This window comes from Triticum urartu, chromosome 3 (assembly GCF_003073215.2).
Source record: "Triticum urartu cultivar G1812 chromosome 3, Tu2.1, whole genome shotgun sequence".
Classification (NCBI taxonomy): Eukaryota; Viridiplantae; Streptophyta; class Magnoliopsida; order Poales; family Poaceae; genus Triticum; species Triticum urartu.
Genome location: NC_053024.1, coordinates 456,089,953 through 456,112,163, shown reverse-complemented (window position 1 = coordinate 456,112,163; position 22,211 = coordinate 456,089,953). Strand labels below are relative to the sequence as shown.

Sequence of the window (22,211 nt, the reverse complement as noted above, 5' to 3'; positions counted from 1 at the left end):
CCTATTTAGGATCCAAGTTGGCACTGATGCTGAATTGCTTAGATGAATCGTCTGGAGTGAAATCAACAAGCTTAGTCTCTGCAGCCGATTTAAACTTCATGGCCGGGTCATGCTCCGTAGTCGGCTTCTTGAGAGAAGTCATATCTGTCGGGTCAACGTTATCTTGATAAAATTTGAGCTCCTCCACTGCACAGACAGACTCGGCGTAAGCCGCATCGCCCTCTTCACACTCCAGGGCCACCTTTCGGCTTCCATGCACAGTGATGGTACCCTTGTAACCCGGCATCTTGAGCTGTAGATACACATAACACGGCCGTGCCATGAATTTGGCATAGGCTGGCCGCCCGTACAAAGCGTGATATGGACTCTTGATTTTGACCACCTCAAAAGTTAACTTTTCCGCCCTAGAATCATGCTCGTCTCCGAAGGCCACCTCTAGCTCAATCTTCCCCACAGGATACGCCGACTTACCGGGCACCACTCCATGAAAGACGGTGTTGGAAGTCTTTAAATTCTTGTCAGTTAAGCCCATGCGCCGAAAGGTCTCGTAATAGAGGATGGTGATGCTGCTACCTCCATCCATGAGCACTTTAGTAAACTTATAACCACCAACTTGCGGTGCCACCACTAGGGCCAGTTGACCCAGATTATCAACCCGGGGAGGGTGATCCTCCCTGCTCCAGACAATAGGCTGTTCCGACCACCTCAAGTAATGAGGGACTGCCAGTTCAACAGAATTCACAGCCCTCTTATGAACTTTCTGATCATGTTTACACAAACTTGTGGTGAACACGTGATACTGCCCACTGCTTAACTGTTTCGGATGGCTCTGATAACCCGACTGCTGCTGCTGCTGACCTCCTTGACCAGACTGCTGTTGATTATAACCACCCTGGCTTCCCTGAAAACCGGATCCTGAACCACCGCCCGGGCCATGAAAGCCACCGGCTCCTGAACCGCCGCCTGGGCCTTGATTGCCATCAGATGTGTTAGAATTCTTGAAAGCTTTCATGATTGCGCAATCCTTCCATAAGTGAGTCGCTGGTCGTTCCCGGGTACCGTGTTTCGGGCAGGGTTCATTGAGTAGTTGCTCGAGAGACGGACCTGACCCACCAAACCGGGTGGCTTTCCCTTGCGCTTTTGATTGTTACCTGTTCATTGGCCACAAATTCCGGGTTACTGTCCGCCTTACGCTTATTACCTCCTTGACTCGCCGGGTTATGCTGCTGACCCTTTCCATTGCCGTTCTTCTTTCCCTTTCCTGTCTTTTCCTCATCAAACACGGGATCCTTGGTACTATCAGAATCAGCATACTTGACTAAAGCCGCCATCAGCGTCCCCATATCGTTGCAATCACGCTTAAGGCGCCCCAGCTTCTGTCTCAGAGGTTCAAAGCGGCAATTCTTCTCCAGCATGAGAACTGCTGAGCCGGCATCCATCTTGTCAGACGAATGTATTATATCCTTGACCCGGCGCACCCAATGAGTCGTAGATTCACCTTCTTCCTGCTTACAATTTGTCAGATCCACAATTGACATAGACTTCTTGCAAGTATCTTTGAAGTTCTGGATGAAATGGGCTTTTAGCTCCGCCCATGAACTAATGGAGTTGGGTGGCAAACCCTTTAACCAAGAACAGGCCGTTCCGTCCAGCATCATGGTGAAATATTTAGCCATCGCCTCATCACTAACCTCTAGCAGCTCCATAGCCATCTCATAACTTTCAATCCATGCCCCAGGCTGTAAATCGGCAGTATAATTCGGCACCTTCCGAGGCCCCTTGAAATCCTTGGGCAGACGTACATTACGTAAAGCCGGTACCAGACAAGGAACTCCTCCGGTTCTCGTAGCAACCCCTGCTTCAACGAAAGTCGTCGGGTAAGCCGGTGAGTTCTGTTGGGCTGCTAGCTGAACCGCTAGCTGAGCCGCCCGTTCGTCCTCCTGACGTATCCGATCCTGAACCGGGTTATGCCCGCCGGGCTGGTTCCGGCGCTGAGCGTTACTTGACAAGGCCTCTGATCCATGTTCCTACTATAACTCGGGCTCCGATTTTGATGAGGCGGAGCTAACCAGGGCGGAGGAGTCGAGTAAATCCTATCCCGGCTGTAGGAGTAGGTCTCTTGCTGAGCCAGGGCTGTTTGGACAAGTTCTCTGATCTTCCGAGTTTCCACCGTTGTTGGATCATTCCATCTACCGGGAGAGCCGCCAAACGTGCTGATGCTGCAATTAAGTTCTCCATGGGGTTGGAGAAGTGACCCTGTGGTATTGGTATATAATTGGGCGGTGCCATATTGCCGCGAGGAGGTGCCATCCCCTGAAGCTGTACTGGACCTCCCGCTCCGGATGTATTAAACTGATTCGCACCTGGCGGGCTACTTGGGCCGGCCCCGGGTGTAGCAAAGAGATTCCGAGGGTCATAATTCTGAGGTAAACGGGACTGAGTTTTCTGATGTCTCCTCCTCATTACCTCATTAGATGCGTTTAAGCTCAACGTGAGCTGCAAGGCCTCTGCCTGAAGTTGCTGCGCTCGTACGTCCAAAGCCGCCCGCTCTGCTGCTAATCTAGCGTCCTCAGCTGCTAAGGTTTCCTTGACCCGGGCGATCTCGTCGCGAACCTGTGCCACCTCTGCCTCATGCTCAGATTGGTTCGCAGGGATGACTGTAACAGTTAACAAAGCCGTAAGCTTATCCATGAGATCCATCAGCACCTGAGCCGGTGAGCGCACGGGGCCTCCTGCCTTGGCTGCTCCTAACCTGGACGTTATCGCCGCTGAGGCCGTAGAGTTTTGGCCGGGTTGAGTACCAGCCATGAAGACTCCTGCCCAGTTTGGCGAGTCTGAGAGGTCCAGAATAGTGCTGCCATCGGAACAGCCCCCAAGCGCACCATCTTGAACTTGATACAGCGAATCTGTTGAGCTGGCGGATGAATCACCGTCAGAGAGGACGGCCGGCTCACCATCACCTCCAGATTCTTCAGGAAGTTCACCTCCATGGATGCAACCCACCAAGGCACGCCTCACGACGGGTTGAGCTCGGGCGGGTGTCGCACGCTGAGCCGTCTCGACGGGGTCGGTGCAGCTATCCGGCTCAGGGCCCGGCTCACCAATCCGGCCGATGAAGACGTGAATTCCGCCAAAGGGGACCCGGTAGCCATACTCAATTGAGCCGGCGTCGGGGCCCCAGCCTTCGTCGTCGATGTAGATCTTGCCGCGACGACTCTTGGTCATCCGGCCAACTGCTTATCCCTTGAGCCCTTCGAAGCTGCCATTCAAGAACTCAAATCCACCGTGCGCTGGCCCCATGGTGGGCGCCAACTGTCGTGGAATTGTCACGGCAGATGTCCTCTTGCAAGGACTTGATCGTGGAGCCATCGCAACTAGGAAGCTTAAAGGGGTTAATCGGGACAAAGGACACGCGAGGTTTATACTAGTTCAGCCCCTTAAGGTGAAGGAAGGCCTACATCTAGTTGGGTTGGAATTGTTTGAGGTTTCGATGACCAGGGAGCGAGATACGCTATGCCCGATTCGCGATCTCTTGTTTCTTGCCTTAAGCCGCTGGCGGGTCGTCCCCTTATATACATGGGTTGACGCTCTGCGGCCTACAGAGTCCCGGCCGGCTCATAAACAGTGTCCGGCTCGGCGACTAGTTACTTCTACCTTATAATACAAGTTATACCATCATGGCGGTTTATCTATACAGGCCTCAGAGTATCCTGTGGGCCTTTAGGCTTTTAGTGAACCGTCATCTTCATGCCTTGGTCTTGGGCTGCTGATAAGCCTCTCTTTGCATAACCCGGCCCCTCCTGGACAGCTTACACAAATAGTTATATCCCCAACATTAGGCCCCAGATTGATTTGAACCGGTTCATGTCGATCTCTAAACACCTTATGAACTGGCCTTCAGTCTTCTGTCTTGTGTGAAAATTGTAACCCTCCGTGATGTCATCATTTGGATCCGGATTAAATCATCGTGACGTCATCTTCGATAAAACTTATATTTTAATCCATCATATCTTCAACGGATCTCTGCCTTTACTGACCTTCCCGAAAATCGAGGCGTCGGGGCCGCTGGATAATGATGTCTTGGTCTCCTCGTTTCTCGCACCGTCTCAGTCGGCCCCTCCTTATAAATTTTTGGAACAAACGTGATCCAGAGGACTTGGAGTAGACGTCAAGAAAGGAGCGAGGAGGCCACGAGGCAGGGAGGCGCGCCTGCCCCCCTGGGCGTGCCCCCACCCTCGTGGGTCCCTCGCAGCTCCACCGACCTACTTCTTCCTCCTATATATATATATATATCCATATACCTCAAAAACATCTAGGAGCACCACAAAACCCTATTTCCACCGCCACAACCTTCTGTACCCAAGAGATCCCATCTTGGGGCCTTTTTCGGAGCTCCGCCGGAGGGGGAATCGATCATGGAGGGCTTCTACATCAACACCATAGCCTCTCCGATGATGTGTGAGTAGTTTACCACAGACCTTCGGGTCCATAGTTATTAGCTAGATGGCTTCTTCTCTCTCTTTGGATCTCAATACAAAGTTCTCCTCGATCTTCTTGGAGATCTATTCGATGTAATTCTTTTTGCGGTGTGTTTGTCAAGATCCGATGAATTGTGGGTTTATGATCAAGTTTATCTATGAAAAATATTTGATTTTTCTCTGAATTCTTTTATGTATGATTGGTTTATCTTTGCAAGTCTCTTCGAATTATCAGTTCGGTTTGACCTACTAGATTGATCTTTCTTGCAATGGAAGAAGTACTTAGCTTTGGGTTCAATCTTGCGGTGTCCTTTCCCAGTGACAGCAGGGCAGGAAGGCACGTATTGTATTGTTGCCATTGAGGATAAAAAGATGGGGTTTATATCATATTGTTTGAGTTTATCCCTCTACAACATGTCATCTTGCCTAATGCGTTACTCTGTTCTTATGAACTTAATACTCTAGATGCATGTTGGATAGCGGTCGATGTGTGGAGTAATAGTAGTAGATGCAGAATTGTTTCGGTCTACTTGTCACGGACGTGATGCCTATATACATGATCATGCCTAGATATTATCATAATTATGCACTTTTTTATCAATTGCTCGACAGTAATTTGTTTACCCACCGTAATACTTATGCTATCTTAAGATAAGCCACTAGTGAAACCTATGGCCCCGGGGTCTATCTTCCATCATATAAGTTTCCAATCTATTTTACTTTGCAATCTTTATTATTTTCAATCTATATCATAAAAATACCAAAAATATTTATCTTATTATCACTATCAGATCTCACTCTCGTAAGTGACCGTGAAGGGATTGACAACCCCTTTATCGCGTTGGTTGCAAGGTTCTTATTTGTTTGTGTAGGTGCGAGGTGACTTGCGTGTAGTCTCCTACTGGATTGATACATTGGTTCTCAAAAACTGAGGGAAATACTTACGCTACTTTGTTGCATCATCCTTTCCTCTTCAAGGGAAAACCAACGCAGTGCTCAAGAGGTAGCACTTCTCCAGTTCCCTTCACACAAAACCATCTTCCATGGACACCCATTCTTCCCCACCATGAATTGACACTACTCATGTTCTTCTTCATCTATCTACTTTCATGTTTCTTCTTTGCACTCATAGTCTTCTCCTCGGTAGCGTGGACGTGGGAAAAACCCAGAAGGAATGAAGAAGACTATGTTGTTGACGGGGAACAACATTGAGGAGGAACGAGGTAGCCGTTTGAGCTTGCCGCATCCCGTGTGAACATGACCAATGACACGACATCCACCCTCGTTGACGACGAGAAAATTGATGCAGCCATCATCCAAGCTTGACATAGGACACCGCATCTGCCCTGGCTCCCGGCACCATGGCCTGCCTTCCGCACCCAGTGGTACTACATCCAATCGTGATAAGAACTGGTCGCTTCCCCAGCTGGCGTGTATGTTGTCCATGTTCGGGTCATCTCCAAGCTCGACAAGGACGTGCTCATGCTCGACCTCCGTGTTCTGTACGTTCTGCTCCTGGTCAAGAATGTGGGCTTCGCTCGTGGCTGGCGCCCTTGTCCCGAGCTTGTATCTGGTCGATATCCCCTCAACACAGTCCGATTGATGGCTACAAGCGTACTTCACCCCATCTCAGCTTGAGCTTGCTAGTTTGAGACAATACTTAGTTGTGGGGTTGGGATAAATGTGATTCATTGTTCCTTCATAGTATACTTATTGTATTGAAGAGAAGTAAACTTAAACTGCATTAATTGCACCCATCTCGAGACAGTAATGTACTCCCTCCAGTCCTTTTTAGTTCGCATATAGACTTGGCTAAAGTCAAGCCTCGTAAAGTTTGACCAAGTTTATAGAAAAAATACCAACATTCACAATATAAAATCAATATCAGTAGATGTGTCATGACTTAAATTTTCATATTGTATAACTTTAGCATGGTAGATGTTGATATTTTTTCATATAAATATAGTCAAACTTTATGAAGTTTGACTTTAGACAATTTTTATATGCAGAGTAAAAAAGACCAAAATGAGTACGTGTGGGTTACAGGGAGCGAAGCCTCCATGTGCTCCTCATCCGCTTCCTATATGATACTCTTCAATATGAGTAGTCTTAACCGTAATAATTCAACGTTAAGCAAATAGCGTTGGATGACCGGTTCTTTTATCCGTGTCTGCAGATTGGTCCCTTATCCGCGGACGAATGCGGTGTTCGTTTTGCAGGTTAGTGCTTGGGATGCCCTAAGAGCAACTCTAGCATACCGCGCATAATGCGCGAATCCGCATAATTCCAGTGAGTATATGGTCTCGGCCCAATTTTCTGGCCAGAACAGAGCCCGTATATTCGTCCGGCCCGCAAATGTTTTTGCCGCAGCCCCCAAACGTTACCCCCGAAGCAGTATATCTGTGGGTTTGCGGGGCAGATGCGTGTCGAAACCCTACCCCCAGCCGTGTTTCCCCCCATTCCCCACCCCATTCCACACCGCCCCGCTCGATTTCTCACCGCTGGCCGCCGCGCGCAAGCTTGCGAAAGCCATGGATGGCTCTGTGGATGAGGCGGAGCACCGCTAACGCGCCAGATCTGACGCCGCGCGCAAGCGGGGGGCGCGTCGATGGCTTAAGCGCGGTACCCGGCCGCCACCGGCGTTCGACCGCAGCGAGCTTGAGGACTTCGATCACGAGCTCGCCCGCCGCCGCCGTGCCTCCTCCGGCAACTGGTCCGCGGAGAGCTCATCGGGTGCATCGAGCTCGCGGCTCATTCCGGTGAAGAGCGAGCCGGATGAAGAGATCGCGCCTCGCGCCGTGCCCGATGCGCCGCCGCGCCGAGGCGTCATCGGGCCCGAGGACTACCTCCCCCCGGGGCGGGAGGAGTTCCTCGAGCGCGTCGTCCTCGAGCGGTCGGCAAGGGAGCGGGAGGAGATGGAAGAGCGCGTCCGGCGCGAGCTCGAGTACGAGCGACTCTTCCTCCAGACGGGCGTCGCCGCGTCACAGGCGCACGCGTCCAAGGAGGCTGGCCTGCGAGTGATGAAGGCGGAGCAGGCGAAGCTCTACATCGACCTCGACTCCTCCTCCTCCGACTCCGACTGAGCGCCGCCGCTGGGCAGCTACCGCACGAGCTCCGGTGAGCTCAATTTTGTGTAGTGATACGGTAACGTAGGCCCGTTCTAGCTCCGGCGAATTTATGTGAAGAAGAACTAACCATGCGAAGAAAAACTATCTATGCGAACGAGCTCCGGCGAGCTTTTGCTTAAATTTTCCGCACGAAACAAGTTTTAAAATTTTACGGGTTTGGATACAACTTCTGCTCTGTCGCCGTGATTTTGAGCCTGTATAAGCGTCATTATACGAACTGCAAACGCAGTTTACAGTTCGGCGAAATGTGGGTCTGTTAGAGTTACTCTTAACCCCCGTATCATCCAACAATCATTACGGTGTCCCTAAAAAAAACAATTATTACGGTGGTTCTCCAACCCCCATCTGTCCACCCACCCTCCATCACACGACACACCCCTGCTCGCAAACCCCTCTCATCTTCTCGCAATCCATGGCAATTGAGCTACGGAGAACTTAGTGAGGGGTGGTAGCCGGCTCAAGGTGGTGATTTGGAGACGCCGGCGGATCTGCCGCCTAGGCCAGTTACGGCCCCGGCCCTCTTCAGGTACTCACGGTCTTATACGAATCTAAGTAGGTTCTTACTGCCGGGTATGAGAAATGCTCTTTGTCCATTTGTTCAGAGTTCCTCCTTTCGATCCCCGTTATCAGCTAGTTTAAACTTGAAACCAATGGATCGATCGCACGCCCACTGGTAAATCATTTTTTTGCAGCGCCTTGTTCTAGAGGAGTCAGCAAAATTTACTTGTGTGCTGTCCGTCTGTTAGTTAGTTCATCCCATGGTGGCACCACTGGACCAGGCGGCACCGCATGCCACATTGGAACAAGATCAGCGAGACGCCGCCACAGCCACAGAGAATAGCGGCAGGGATCACGGAGCCGCCGACATAGCAGATGCTGATCCAGGCGAAGCAATATGCGCTCCTGGATCCGCACCTTCTGTCACGTCAAGGATTTCGGTGCAGAAGGTGTGCTCGCTCGTCGGCAAGTTTAACAAGTTCAAGAGGGATTTGGTCGAGGAGATAGGCTTTGGTGGGATGCTGGGGATCAAGATGCTGGCAAAGTTGAATTTGAAATTCAGCGCGTGGCTAATGGAAAGAGTCGAGGTCGAGTCCAGCACACTGAAAATAGACGAGCAAAGGGTTCTGCAGATCCAGGACCATGATGTCCAGAAGGTATTCAGTCTGCCATGCGGCACCAGATCGATATGCCCCGATACGACCGAGCCGTCTGCAGCCTGCAAAGAGTTCATGCGAGCTTCTGCCTATTTGAGCAAAGGCGCGCACAGTCTAAAGGCCGCGGAGGCTTATCTCCTGAGAGATGACATCAATGCAGATTCCAGCAAGGTCCAGATAGATTGCTTCAAGATAGCCTTTGTTATTTTCGTTGTTGGCCACCTGTTGGCTCCATCCACTAAGCATGACTACATCACCATAGATTTCTGGGCCGCCCTCAACGATATCTCGCAAATTAAAGAATTTAATTGGTGTGCTTATGTACTCGAGCATTTGAACAGAGCTGTTGGGAAGTTGAAAACTGATATCCGCAACCGGAACATCACTGTACATCTTGTTGGCTGCCACCTGTTTCTTCAGGTCCTTGTTTCTTCCTATTATTTTTGTGTATCATAATTCTGTTCAGCTCAGACCATAATATTTGAATGTGCAAATGTCGTGCAGGTATTCTACTTGGACAATCTTGATCTTGGTCCACTTTCCAAGACAAAAGACCATCTACCAAGGATTAGTCTTTTTGACTACGAGTCGGTTAAGAAGATGATAGAAGTGATCACTAGCAACGTGGATGGAGATACATCATTCGCTGGAGCTAGTGTGAGACCTCTCCCATTTAATTTTGCATACAGACAGTATGTGCTTCCACAAAATGACTGAATAGTGTTCAGTTCAGTAGCTGAACACATTCAGTGGTCATGTACACGTTCACATTTTTTTATCCCGTCCTGTTTTACATGCCAGTTTAGGCGCGCTCAAGATGTTTGCTACTCCAGAGTCCACTACGAAAGCCACACTCACCGAGCAGATGTAGCTTCTGACCTGCCCCATCATGCCCCAGGTTTTGTTGGCACAAAGCACCAACACAACCCAGTTACTCCCATGCTACGAAGCAGCTTCACTGAAACTGGACAAGAAGATTTCTCCAACCATCTCCGATTGAAATACCCGTCACTTGTGAGTCATTAATTTCTTATTATTAGTTGTGATTTCTTCATGTTACATCGAATTGCACTCCTTCTGTTTATATGTAACTAATAGTGCAAAGGCAGGCAGACCACCCGCTTATGACCATTTTGGAAGAACATAATGCACACATGTTGGAAAATATATCTGAAATTAGGCGAAGTTGCGAAGTGACGATGTCTACCTTAGCGGACAAACTTCTTGGCTATATATCTGAGAACCGCTGTTGCTGCAGAGCGGTGGGACGAACTGATTGTTTACTGAGGTCGCCGCACACAATTCATGGTGAGAAGCACTAGAGCTTTTTTGTTTCAGGGTTTCCACCCCTTCTTGCATAACTAACAAGCAAACATTTTTGCTTCCAAGGAAACACGCTTGTCACACCTACAACACATCAATCCTGATTTTAGTGGGGCACAATGTAGTCATAGGGTTTTAAACTTTTAATACATCACCACTGTTCTTATGGTTTCCTCCCCCCCCAAAAAAATTACGATAGGGTACTGATTTGTTTTTCTCGTTGGGTGTACCAGAGAGTTCAACCGAGCAGAATTCACTCTCTCACAAACGGGATGCACCTGAGCCCACTGGAGCAGGTAGAGCTTGTACACAGCAGATTTCAGACAATGGTCCATTTTCATTATTAAGACATGACATAGGATACAAATTATCTTATCTCTTGGTCACAAGTCATGACACCTCTTTTTTTGGGTAGGACATCACAAGAAGATACGGGTGAACCAGCCTCTAGTTGAGACAGACCTTCAAGCAAGTATACCTGGATGCTCAACTAACAAGAGCCTACCCCGCAGTCCTTTACAAGTTGACATCAACCTGGCCGCACCGTAGTCCAGATGAGCGTCTTTATTTTGCGTTCAGCATCAACTTTCACGCTGTATGTAAAACTGGATCAGCAGCCCTCATGCCATCAGAGATGTCCGTTGTCTTCGTAGCATAGTGTCTTAGGCTTTCATCACCAACTTGCACAATATATGTGAACTCTGATTGTTCACGGCTTAGGTTTGCTGCATACTGTCTTAAGCGATCGTTTGGTGCGCATTCTCTAGGATCCCAAAGAAATTCCCGATAATGCTGTAAACTCTAGCCAGGCTAACATGTTTCTCCCTTAGTTGCTTAACCAATTAAGTCTTTTGTGCAATTGCCAATGTCCCGGTGAGATTGGTAACACAACACCTCTCCACAAGTTTGGACATGGTCAGCATGACTGAGGCTTATTCTCTGTTCACTAATGTACTGTCCATTATCATCGGACCTATATTTATATTCTTTTCGGTCTCAACACCTCCAAACCAGGTTGTGTGTGAAAAGCTAAAGAACACCGGTTTGTGAAGGCTTTCAATTACCATGTGGGAATTGGTTTCTACATTATTTTTTATCTTGGGGCTGCACAGTTTAGACATGATGTTATATGTACTGCTCCATTAGGTATAAATCAGCACAAGTCACAGTTGCTTGAAAGTGTTGTTAAGATATGAAGTTTCATTGTTATTATTTCTTCTTACACATCCGGCACTACAACACCACCATCATGAAATGTTCATTCCTAGCTGGTTCAAGCATAGCTGAATGTGGAAGAAGCCAGATATACCGCAGCTAAAACTGCAGAGCTCAACCTCAGGCATACTATAAGTACCGGTGCTAGTTATTTAACAAGGCACAGTTTTGGCATCATGACAGCAGAACCGCGATTTTTCCCTATAAAAAGCACGATGCATATTATACTTATTCCTCGTTCTTGTCTTCAGTTTGATCATCATTCTGGATCAGCTCCTCGGCAGGCAAACTCAAACTCTCTACAGGAAAAATAAAAGACAATGTTGTGTGAGACTGGGACTGCATTGACCATCAAATACAAGGAGTTGTCTGCTTAGGATGTGCAGATAAGGAGTACCATCATTGTCTGCAGATGCATAGGAAGATTGGCGGGCACGAGCATTTTGTTGAGTAGGCTGAAAGTAGATCAGGAAACACAAGTGAAGAGATGAACTTGGCACAGCATAGTATTGCAAGTTGACTTCAACATTGATCTTTAGTAATGAAAGACTTGTTGTCAAGCTTCAAGCAATGGGAATGGGACAGCATACTTTCTAGAGCTAAGCTAAAACTGCGTGATCAGAATATCCACTTATTTTAGAGTATAAGGAGCACAGATAATTCAACTATACATCTCATACTAAAGAGTAAAAACAGAATACTGAAAACATAAGCTGAAGTTTGCATCTGATGAGCATTAGTATTGATACCTGGAGTTTTGGTCGAAGAGCTTCAAGGGGCCCTTTGGGCTTGTTGGGATTTCCACCTTGCTGCAGCAAGCAAACCAAAGAAGTAAAACTGTTATAAATGCATTTCCTTTTTAGGTTTTTTGAGATGTAGATATCACACTAGATTAGCTTTTCAAAAGATTTAAGGCTTACCTTTCCTAAAGCCCAATCAGCAGAATCAAATAATGCCCGCTCATGGTCCTGATATTTCAAATTATGGTTATACCGTTTAATTTAAAATAAAATTAATTCTACACCTATGCTACTTTATATAAAGGTTGCATAATTTGATTTGAAAGGGAAATGAAGACATTATAAGACAACGGCATTGACCTTCGATATAAGTGGTGACTTTTTGGGTATTTTTCCTCCATATTTTTTCTTGATTGCTGCCTCCTGTGAGTACCCATACAAGCTTGGAACGAAGATAACATGAATAATATACACCCAAGAGGCCAAGATCACCCCCAAAAAAATGGTACCGGGAAAAGACAGTACCTCCTCTTGTGGCGAGGGCATGCCACTGCCTTCATTCTGATCTTGAGTTTCTTGTACCTTTTCACCAGAAACTTCTCCTTCAAGCCTCACTTCAGCACTTGCATCATCAGATGACATTCCAGACATAGTGAAATTAAGCTGCCAGAGAGGAGTTAAATTTCGTGAATTATAATCCGCATTCATGGTACAGTAGATAACATATGAACAAAAGGGACAAAACATTTCAGATTTTCAATGAAGTTGTTTGTGTTTTCTCAGAACAAGAACCAGAATACAGATCAGATGCTTCATTTCCTTTATGCCATGTCAATATCAATGTAAATGAAAAGGGGGATTAAAACTGATTTCTTATGTTATATGGGAGGGCGGCATGCCTACCTGGCTCAGTACTTTTTCTGACTGAAAACCAAATGTTGGTCTATGGTTTGTCAACAGCAAGGTTGTTATCCACTTAATCAGAGACACGGAGAAATAAACATTTGAATAAGTAGCACAGGTATGCCTTCATACGTCACCATGAATATTTCTCGTGCTATGTTGGTGGGAATTTGAAATGCACACAGCAGAGAAGAGTGCCATAAATTTGATTTAGACACAAAATCAGTTAGCACACAGGTAAACAGAGAGGTTATTTATTTTCCTAAAAAACAGAGAGGTTATTTATGACGTTAAAGAACAATAAAATAAATTTAGGAGAGAAGGTCCATACAGCTGAACCAGAGCCACTAACAACTGAACCAGATTAGGAAAGAAGAGGCATATGCATCTCAATAAGCATTACACATGAAATGCAAGAAAGAGTTGTAAGCTGATCTTGATCAACTTTTTTGTACACCGCTTATTTTTCTGGGACAAGCTATATTATTATAACGTAGTATAATAATAATTATATTGGAGAAGTTCTATTTTGATGGAAAAATGTTATGAAGGTGTAAATTAGTTGTGTAGGTTTTGATCAGATTATGAACAGATTAGTTAGAAAAGGGCAAAGTCTCATGCAATGCAAGAACTCGACTAGTTATTATTTCAACAACAACAAAGAAAAGCTCCAAGGTTCACGGGATCATTGAATCATAAACTGCTATTGCTCTACCACCTGCGCAGTATGCCGGCCTTAATCACGCACCTATCCGGGCGGGAACGAGAGAATCGGCACCTCTATAGCACCACTGCGGGGAGAATGAACAAGGCACGCGGAGGAAGGAAGGGAGCCATGGCCATGGGATCTACTCCCTCCGTTCCAAAATAGATGACTCAACTTTGTACTAACTTTAGTATAAATTTAGTACAAAGTTGGGTCATCTATTTTGGAGCAGAGGGAGTACCGGACAGGGAGACGGCGTGGAGCGGGGGAGTCGCAGACGATCGGAGCTGAGATGCCACCAACACTACACCAGGGTGCAGGGGAAGGAGAGTGGAGAGCCGCGGGCGCGGGCAAGGGAGGTGGTGGCAGTTCGATATACGCTGCGTGCGGATCCTGCCATTCTGCCCATCTCATCTCATCTGGTCCGGCCCCCGAACAAAGACGATAGCGCGAATCAATCCCCTGTTTTATTATACGTACCACTCGCGTTGCGGGAAAGCTATTTCTCTTTTGGCCTTTCCATCGATCGTCCGACAGGGGTGAATTCTAATTCTACTAGCTAGTAACGAATATAGGATCTTACTACAAATAATGTCATGGTTTTTCGAGTTTTGCACGAAACAAATACACATGAATCTGCTAGCGTTGCTCTTTTCAAGCTTCGTAGAAATTCTGCAAGATACAAATGGATTTTGATTTACATCGTAGTACCTGTTGGAGTTTTTCTGTAACTTCGTTATGAATTGTGCTGGGTTTTAGAATTTACAGCGATTTCAGATGTTGGGTTTACCTATAAAGCAAATTATCATCCGCGAAGCGTAAGAAATCACGATGTTGCTGTTTTTTTTTGTAAGTTCCCTTTTCCTTTCCCTCAAACATCTCTTGGGATCATTTCAAAAATAAATATAAAAAGAATCTCTTGGGATCACTACTAGAAGAACAGCAGATTTGTTCTCAAAAATAAAATTAAAAAATAACATCAGATTCTGAAGCATTGCGACCTTTTATTATTGCAGTCTGTGCCGTCTTGGTATCATGTTCCCTTCCAAATATCTGAAAAGATCGCGTTGCGCACACGCTGCTGCTATGAGTTTCGAAATTTGGAAGATGGCATCTGTTAGCTGTACGTGAAACTTTTTTTTCCTTTTGCTCAACATGCATAAATGAAGAGCTACTGAATCATGCCAAGAAAACTTTGACTGACAACCCATCTAGTACATCCGATATTGGTATGATAGAGAGAAAACTTTGACTGACCATATATCACATTCACATCATCATGCCATACATACTACTACATGAAATGCTTAAAAGCTTAAAGCAGTAGATGAATCATAAGTTGCTTTCAATAAGGAAAAGGCTGCAGGTTATGTAGGACTTGGATCATGCAACACAAGAACTTCCTTTGTTCCCCACAAAAAAAAAAGAACTTCCTTTGTTTTCTGCAGCTTCTCAGCATCCTGCAATTCACCTCCACGCCTCCAAAAGTTGAGAGGAGCAAGGCTTTATCATACGCCTCACCGGAATCAGAGCAAGAACAGGAGGGGGATAAGCGTGATGCAGATGATGCACAAGGTTGCAACTACCGCTCCACGGTCGAAGGCCTTCCTCACGCCTCCGGCCCCGGTGAAATGCTGAAACGCGAGATAAGCTGCTATTGCCAATGACAGTATTACAGAGTCTTGAGTGCCCCTGTCCAGAGATTAAACAAGCTATGTGAGAAACCATGCGTTCTTTGGCGAGAAGCAGCTCAACTGGCATATGGTATGCACAGAAAAATGGTAGCCGTAAATCCTTGCATCAGGACTCTGAATTTCTTTCTAAACAAGTCATGAACTCATGAAAGCAGAATGACCATCATACAAGAAATACTTTGGAAGTAGGTACAATCGCAGTTATTTGTACCTCAAGTTCATAAATTGGTAAGGAGCAATGCTAACAAACAGCATCGTTGACAAGGGAAGCTCCAGTTCACCTGCAATAGTACAGATGCAGGTAGTACAGCGAAGTCAAGTACAGTATCTGAATTTCGTCTAAGTGAAGCTGATGAAAGCCAATGGTAGTATCATCAAGAGAGCATCATATCACAATGTTCCTCATGAGAATTTCACCGTAGCAGGGGAAAGGAAATGTCAAATAATATAAGCACCAGTAATTTTGTTTTTGACCCGAAAGGGCAGGAGCACCAGTAAATTTTTTTTTTTGAATGTTGAGGAGCACCAGTAATTTTGTTACTCTACCTGGAAGCAAGGATAGCAGACGCAGAAGAAGCCCAAGAAAAGCGGTCCACTGACCATAGTCACCTCTGACAAACAAGGTCAATGTTATACAAGGTACGATATGATGTATGTGTAAGTGAAATGGTTCTTATTATCTTATGCCAAATGTTGGCATCTTACTTTGTCCATGAGATGACGTCTTGAGGTGCTTGTAGAGCAACGAGAGGGACAAGGAGAGATTTGTGTATGGTTGTGCCTTTAGCAAACATCAACATACTGCATATGACAAAAATAACACACCTAGTCTTAGACTTATAGAGCTGTACAGATTACAGTTTTGCAGTCAGAACTAATTGAAGCATGCTTACAATTGAAACAAAAACTCGCTCTATTTTCATTTGAATTGCATCCTTACCACTGTTTTTCATTGTTCACTCACCCTTGTTATGATCTAAATGCATAATCCCAACCCGTAACCTAACATGAACAGCTCTTATAAGTTACTTCCTTTGTAAAGAAATATAAGAGCGTTTAGATCACTAGACTATAACTCTGATAGCACTAGCAAACAGATTTACTACCTTATTCAGTACGTTATGGTAGTATAATCACTACTGGTTAAATACTTCCTCCGTCCTAAAATTCTTGTCTTAGATTTGTCTAAATACGGATGTATCAAATCACATTTTAGTATTAGATACATCCATATCTATACAAATCTAAGACAAAATTTTTGGGACGGAGAGAGTACTTAGGTATGCAAAATATAGCACATATAGAAACAAGAAAGAAAGGCTACGAACGATTGATTTTATTTGATGATTACTCACGCGGCGGCCCCAACGGACACCCATCGCATCGTCTCGGCGGTGACGTGCGCCGTCGCGCAGCACACGGCGGCGTCTCCCTGGCGGCGCCACCACACGCTCGATGGCCCGGGCGCAGCTCCCCTGCAGATCGCCAGAAAACCCATCAAACCGTAAGACCAGGGCTCTTGTGATCCAGCAAGACACCACCCCGGGGCGATGCGAGCTATGCGGCTTTTTCTTAATTTGTTCGCGAGCCGCACGCCACGACGAAACCCGTGTCACCGTGTGGTATATACATACAGATACTCGGTAGGACGGCGGACCTGAGCGGGCGCGCCGGCTGTAATACGACCGGGGAGACGGCGACGGCATTTCCGCCGGCTCTCGGGTCCAGGGCCCGGCGGCGTGTGGGCGCCTGCGCCTGCGCCGGCGGCGGGACGGTGAGGCGGAGCGAGATCGGCATTTTGACGGTGAGTGGATGAATCGATATCGGCGGGGGCACAGGGCACTCTGAAGTCTGTACTACTGGACTGGAGCAACGGCGATGAGTCAGTGATGAACTGATGATCCGTGCGCGGCGTGCCGCCGGTTGCGCGGACGGGAGCGCGTAACGGTCGCCGATGCGGTGAGACTTCGCGGTTCGGCCGGGCCGCGGTGGACGAGTGTGGCGGCGAGGTGGTTCGTGGGCTATGGGCTTCTGAGTGGGCCTTGTGTTTAGTGTTGCTTCACAGATCCCAACCTCTTTTGCCTAAGAAAAAGATCCTAAGATGAACTAAAAAAACAGATCCTAAGCTCTTAAGTCTTAAGCTCTTTCTTCTCACAGACCAAGTCTCGTGCCCTTCAGTCAACATGAGGAAGATCTTTTAAACTACCTGCTGAATTCATGAGTCAGGCAAGAGACAATCTAGGGAACTGAAACATCTTAGTAGCCAGAGAAAAGAAAACAAACGCAATTCTCATAGTAGCGGGGATCGAAATGGGAGTTCTTTCCTCTAGTTGTTTTTTTTAATAGTGATTAATGAGCGCCTCATACATAGCCAATGTTCGCCCGTGTTCACATGTCTTCTATGTACACTAGTGTAGCTTCCAGCTCCATGCCCACAAAAACTAGACAAAAGAACCATGAATGCCAGCAAGATTCTCTAATAATTTCAAACCACAATTCAAAGGTTACGTTGTCCAAGATCGGAGGGAGTACCAATGATCCAGCAAATCAAGGAAGGCCTATTGTTCAGTTGCACCCTCGAAGATCACACGGGAGATGTAAGAGCAAACTGGCAAAGTCAAGGATCGATAAAGATGGCATGGTCAATATTGTAAAAATTATCATCCTCCTACTTTTTTATGAGAAGAAGGCCAAGATTGACATGTTGAGGCGAACTGTGCTTGAAAAGAAGTTTTATTGTAAGTTTTGTTCGAAGTGAATGGTACAAAGTTTGACCAAATTTGTTAAAAAAAATATCAACAACGATAGTACTAGGTATCTATAAAATGATCAATATTAATTGACGCTGCTTTAGTAGCACAACTTTAGTATGGAGTACTAATTTAGTATTTTAGTTCTAGATAGATTTTTGTAGACTTGGTCAGCTTTTGCGCCGAGTTGACTTCAAGCAAAGTTTATAACCCTTCTTTTCAAGCACGAAGATTTTAGAAGTTCAAGGCCATGTCGATCCGTTGAAGACCAGTCAATCACATACGGCACCGAGATTTGTTAATGAGGTTCAACGAACATCTTTTTCCTGCCCATGCATGACTACTGAGATCCTCCCCATGTATTATTAGGTCAACATAGTAAACGGACATCAAGCCCGTCAAGACCACCAGAACATCTTGACCATCACACCGTGTCGGTCCGGTTACCCCTGTCACGTGCGTAGGACCATCCCTTTGATGATCTTGTTTATAGCCTAGTAAGTTTTGTCTAGTCTTTTGGTTACCCCGTGATGCATTTATATAGCTAAAGGATAACCCGCATGTTGTTGCAGCAATTAGTTGATGGAAATTTGGGATGATAACATCTATACCTAATAATAAATGGGCTATTGCTTCTGGCGGTACGTCACGAAAATTGCCCTCAAAGTTGCAAAAAATTACCCATCAATTCCATTTATAAGTGATAAAAAAACATTTCACACATGGGAATCCCTCGCCTGGGCCGGCCCGTGCAGTAGGGACCTCCTATACTACGCTCTGCACACTGGGAGAAAATGCAGCGCATCCGTTTGGGCAGGCCTGTTTTTAGTTTTATTTATTTATTTTTATTTTCTGTTTTTGGATTTATCTACTTTAAATAATTTGAGACTTCAAAAAAGCTCCAAAAATTAATAAAAATAAGAATATTGAAATAAAATATTTAATAAATCATAAAATGTTTGTGGATTCAAAAAATATACATGATTTTATAAAAAATGTTTGCTTATTGAAAAAATGTTCGAAATTTTGAAAAAAAGTTTGGGAAGTAAAAAATGTTCATGATTTTTAAAAGGTTCGTGTATTAAAAAATGTTAATGAAATTGAACGAAATTTGGTCGATTCAAAAAACATCCAGAAGGATACCCTAAAAATTCATAAACTATTCATAAAATGTTCGCTGATTCAAAAATGATCATGCATTTCAAAAATAATTGTTAAATAAGAAATCATTAAATCAAAAAAATGTTCGGAAATTTCAAAAATTGTTCCACAATTTTCCAAAAAAATGTTCGACGATTCTAGAAATGTTCTCCGATTCTAGAAAACTGTTTAAAAATGTTCACAATTTTTAAAAAATGTTTGCAAATAGTATAAAATGTATATGAATTCAAAAAATGTTCTTGATTTTAGAAAAATGTAAAAGTGTTAATGATTTGAAATATGTGCACGATTTAAAAAAATATTTCATGATTTCATGAAATTGAGAGTTATAGTGTATCTCGGTGATGCATCAAAATGTGGTCATGACCACTAGAGATTTTTTTCTCACTTGCAACACACGGGCCTTTTTGCTAGTGAGAACCAAAATTTAGAACACTTATGTCTTATTATATTTGATTATGTATAGTTATAACAATATTTATTGAATATAAGTAGAATATCTGAATGAGAAACATTTTCTCATGCACAGTTGAGTGGTATAGCGGGGTTTTTTCATGCATTATTACATGTTGAGGTGTATCCTATCTCATTCATAATTGCATAGTAAGATGGCATGCTTGCATATTGAAAGCAATAAATTACTGGGGATGATTTATTCTTTTTAGGGTAGGGGGTGATCTTTTTTAGGTATATAGGACAGGGTTCACCCGCAAAGAAAAGAGAGGATATGTTCGGGTTAAACATGCACGATTCAAACACGTAACATTCGACTAAAAATAGCTTAACATGTTGTACTCTCTTCATTCCTAAATGTAAGTTTTCGTAGAGATTTCACTATGGACAAGATACGAATGGATCTAGATGCATTTTAAAGTATAGATTCACTCATTTTGCTCCGTATGTGGTTTATAGTGTAATCTCTCCAAAGACTTGTATTTAGGAACGGAGGGAGTATATAATAGTACTCCCTCCGTCCGGAAATACTTGTCATCAAAATGGATGAAAATGGATGTACTTACAACTAAAATACATCTAGATACATCCATTTCAATAACAAGTATTTCCGGACGGAGGAGTAGTACTGAAATACTCCCTCAGTCCCAATATACTAGCACATGGTTTGGCCCGAATTTGATACGCTCTTGTAACCTCTCGACAGGCTGACACGAACAATTTCCTTTGTTTTGGAAACCGCACTCATTCGGCCGAGTGCGTCTGTAATACATACTGTATATAGATACGGAGATGCTATCCCAGTTATACCGTTGTAAATTCCACGCCAAGATTAAACGGCTACTAATCTACTGGAGCTGTAGAACCAAGTGGCGCATAAAGAACGCTGCTCCAACTAACTAGTGCAGGGCATGTGAAGAGATCGACGATCACTCTCAGATGGCGCTGCAAGACCCAGCAACGATCCAAAATTGCCCCGGCACATGCTGGAAAAGAGCTCTGCCCCATAAAACAAAGCAAAGGCCCGCAGTGTTAACTGGCTCCCAGTCCATGTCCTTGCATCTCTCTTCTTTAATTAATTAGGAGGAGTATGAAACTGTCAGCAAATGGCTGCAAACTGTTTTTTCTAGCCTGGCGACATGTTATCTTGTTTTTAAAATTGTTGTGCCATCGATCTCAAATTGTTTTTTTCTCAACCAGCAGGCACCTAACCTACCCTAGCCTGCTAGTCATGGTCTTTTTTTGTCTAAACAATGGTAGCTTGGGAGGACTTGCTAAACCGTCGGCAGATAAGCTACCGATCGACCAAGGCGATAAAACTAGGAGAGTATGCGTTGGCGTCGGCTGTGCAGCAAAATTAGCCAATGACCGACGTGAGATGTGCCCGCTGACTAGTTTGAGAGCTGATAATCCTAGTAGTAGTACTATCTAAAAAATTAGATGAAGGTCCTGTTTCTATCTAAAAAAAGAAAAAGAAAAAACCATGAATGTCACATTTGTGGTCCGGTTAGCTGTACTGAGATTCTGTTCATCATCGTGCATATGGATGGATGTATACGTCGCCGATGGATGTACACATTCCCCGCTGCAACCAGCAAATCGATGGGTTCGAGGCCGTCCCGTGACGTCCATCGTAAATCAGAGTCCAGATGGGAGGCAAATGTTGTGAACCTAAAGCCAAGATTCGTGGAGGTGCGAGACACGATGTATGCGGATCGCGTGCGACATGTCGCCCACGCATCGCTTTGGTCGTCTCGCCTTGCTATCTCGGTCGATGCGGTGCGCGCCCCTCTCTATGCGTGTGGGAATCCATTTCGTGATTTCCGTCGGTCGTCGATTAAACTAAAACGAAGCCGCCTGCGTTTTCAGGCGGCGGGTGGCCAGCTCCCGCAATCCGTGCCGCGCACATTTTCCATAACGGAAACGGGGGAACAAGAACGCGTCCAGCTCGTGTCCTTATCGTATAATACTACTACCCACCATGCGATGCAAACAGATGGACACAGATGGACAAAGTCTATAGTACTAGAAGTGATAACAATCCTTGGACTGGATTATGCCAACTCCTCCAGCTCCTAATACTCTTTCCCGGCGATGATGATTAGGCTAGCCAGAAAGGCAACGGGCTACGTACGGGCCCCATCCCCATGAACGACTGTGTCGTCCCCTTTTTATCATCAAAATATATTATCATTGCGTTTGGGACTAAGTAGCATGGCACTGCAACTTACCGCCATGATTAACAAGGGTGGTCATGATGGGATCCAGTGCTAACCACTACTCTAAGCAAAGCTAATGCTAGCTAGACTGATCAAGAGGAGCCTGGGATAAAGCGGGTGCATACTACTACTACTAGGAGGGAGCGTGGGGCGTCTATGACTATGAGTGCGACCAACCCAACCTTAACCCAGCTTTGGATTGGATGCGACGGCGACATTTGTCGAGTAGAGCAGAAAGGGTGGGCAGGTGGTGATCCCAAGCAACGGGCGGTCCGGTGGTGACTGGT

General features: G+C 45.4%; 3 protein-coding genes across 10 annotated transcripts; 1 reads left to right on the top strand and 2 right to left on the bottom strand.

Annotated features, from left to right (window-relative positions):
* The first annotated feature begins 7,932 nt into the window (after positions 1-7,932).
* LOC125544317 lies at positions 7,933-10,942 on the top strand. 8 transcript variants are annotated; one of them, XM_048707946.1, is made up of 7 exons: positions 7,933-8,132; positions 8,299-9,180; positions 9,265-9,417; positions 9,562-9,774; positions 9,870-10,068; positions 10,317-10,379; positions 10,499-10,942. In XM_048707946.1, exons 2-7 carry the CDS (start codon positions 8,365-8,367, stop codon positions 10,630-10,632), a joined length of 1,578 nt encoding a protein of 525 aa, XP_048563903.1. In that variant the 5' UTR covers positions 7,933-8,132; positions 8,299-8,364; the 3' UTR covers positions 10,633-10,942. The 8 variants fall into 8 exon arrangements, with proteins under 8 accessions (XP_048563903.1, XP_048563911.1, XP_048563910.1 ...); XM_048707951.1 differs by having other exon boundaries at positions 7,937-8,132; positions 8,357-9,180; XM_048707949.1 differs by having other exon boundaries at positions 7,937-8,132; positions 8,353-9,180.
* A 375-nt stretch (positions 10,943-11,317) lies between these two features.
* LOC125544318 lies at positions 11,318-12,752 on the bottom strand. Its single transcript, XM_048707955.1, has 6 exons — positions 12,564-12,752; positions 12,399-12,461; positions 12,219-12,266; positions 12,048-12,107; positions 11,696-11,753; positions 11,318-11,597 (listed from the first exon to the last, which is right to left on the bottom strand). The coding sequence occupies exons 1-6, from the start codon at positions 12,744-12,746 to the stop codon at positions 11,527-11,529; spliced, it is 483 nt and encodes a 160-aa protein (XP_048563912.1). The 5' UTR covers positions 12,747-12,752; the 3' UTR covers positions 11,318-11,526.
* Positions 12,753-14,885: 2,133 nt separating this feature from the next.
* Positions 14,886-16,136, bottom strand: LOC125548478 (cold-regulated 413 inner membrane protein 2, chloroplastic-like). Its single transcript, XM_048712065.1, has 4 exons — positions 16,047-16,136; positions 15,888-15,952; positions 15,553-15,622; positions 14,886-15,339 (listed from the first exon to the last, which is right to left on the bottom strand). The coding sequence occupies exons 1-4, from the start codon at positions 16,133-16,135 to the stop codon at positions 15,174-15,176; spliced, it is 390 nt and encodes a 129-aa protein (XP_048568022.1). The 5' UTR covers position 16,136; the 3' UTR covers positions 14,886-15,173.
* Between the last annotated feature and the right edge of the window lie 6,075 nt (positions 16,137-22,211).

Excerpts from the sequence above, each read along its gene's own strand:
- LOC125548478 (XM_048712065.1), bottom strand. The coding sequence starts at position 16,135 with ATGTTTGCTAAAGGCACAACCATACACAAATCTCTCCTTGTCCCTCTC. Across the intron at positions 15,953-16,046 it reads GACGTCATCTCATGGACAAA|AGGTGACTATGGTCAGTGGA; the intron begins GTAAGATGCCAA and ends CTTGTTTGTCAG. Across the intron at positions 15,340-15,552 it reads TACCAATTTATGAACTTGAG|GGGCACTCAAGACTCTGTAA; the intron begins GTACAAATAACT and ends ATCTCTGGACAG.
- LOC125544317 (XM_048707946.1), top strand. The coding sequence starts at position 8,365 with ATGGTGGCACCACTGGACCAGGCGGCACCGCATGCCACATTGGAACAA. Across the intron at positions 10,069-10,316 it reads GTCGCCGCACACAATTCATG|AGAGTTCAACCGAGCAGAAT; the intron begins GTGAGAAGCACT and ends TGGGTGTACCAG. Across the intron at positions 10,380-10,498 it reads ACCTGAGCCCACTGGAGCAG|GACATCACAAGAAGATACGG; the intron begins GTAGAGCTTGTA and ends TTTTTTGGGTAG.
- LOC125544318 (XM_048707955.1), bottom strand. The coding sequence starts at position 12,746 with ATGAATGCGGATTATAATTCACGAAATTTAACTCCTCTCTGGCAGCTT. Across the intron at positions 12,462-12,563 it reads TGCCCTCGCCACAAGAGGAG|GAGGCAGCAATCAAGAAAAA; the intron begins GTACTGTCTTTT and ends GGGTACTCACAG. Across the intron at positions 11,754-12,047 it reads CTCTTCGACCAAAACTCCAG|CCTACTCAACAAAATGCTCG; the intron begins GTATCAATACTA and ends ATCTACTTTCAG.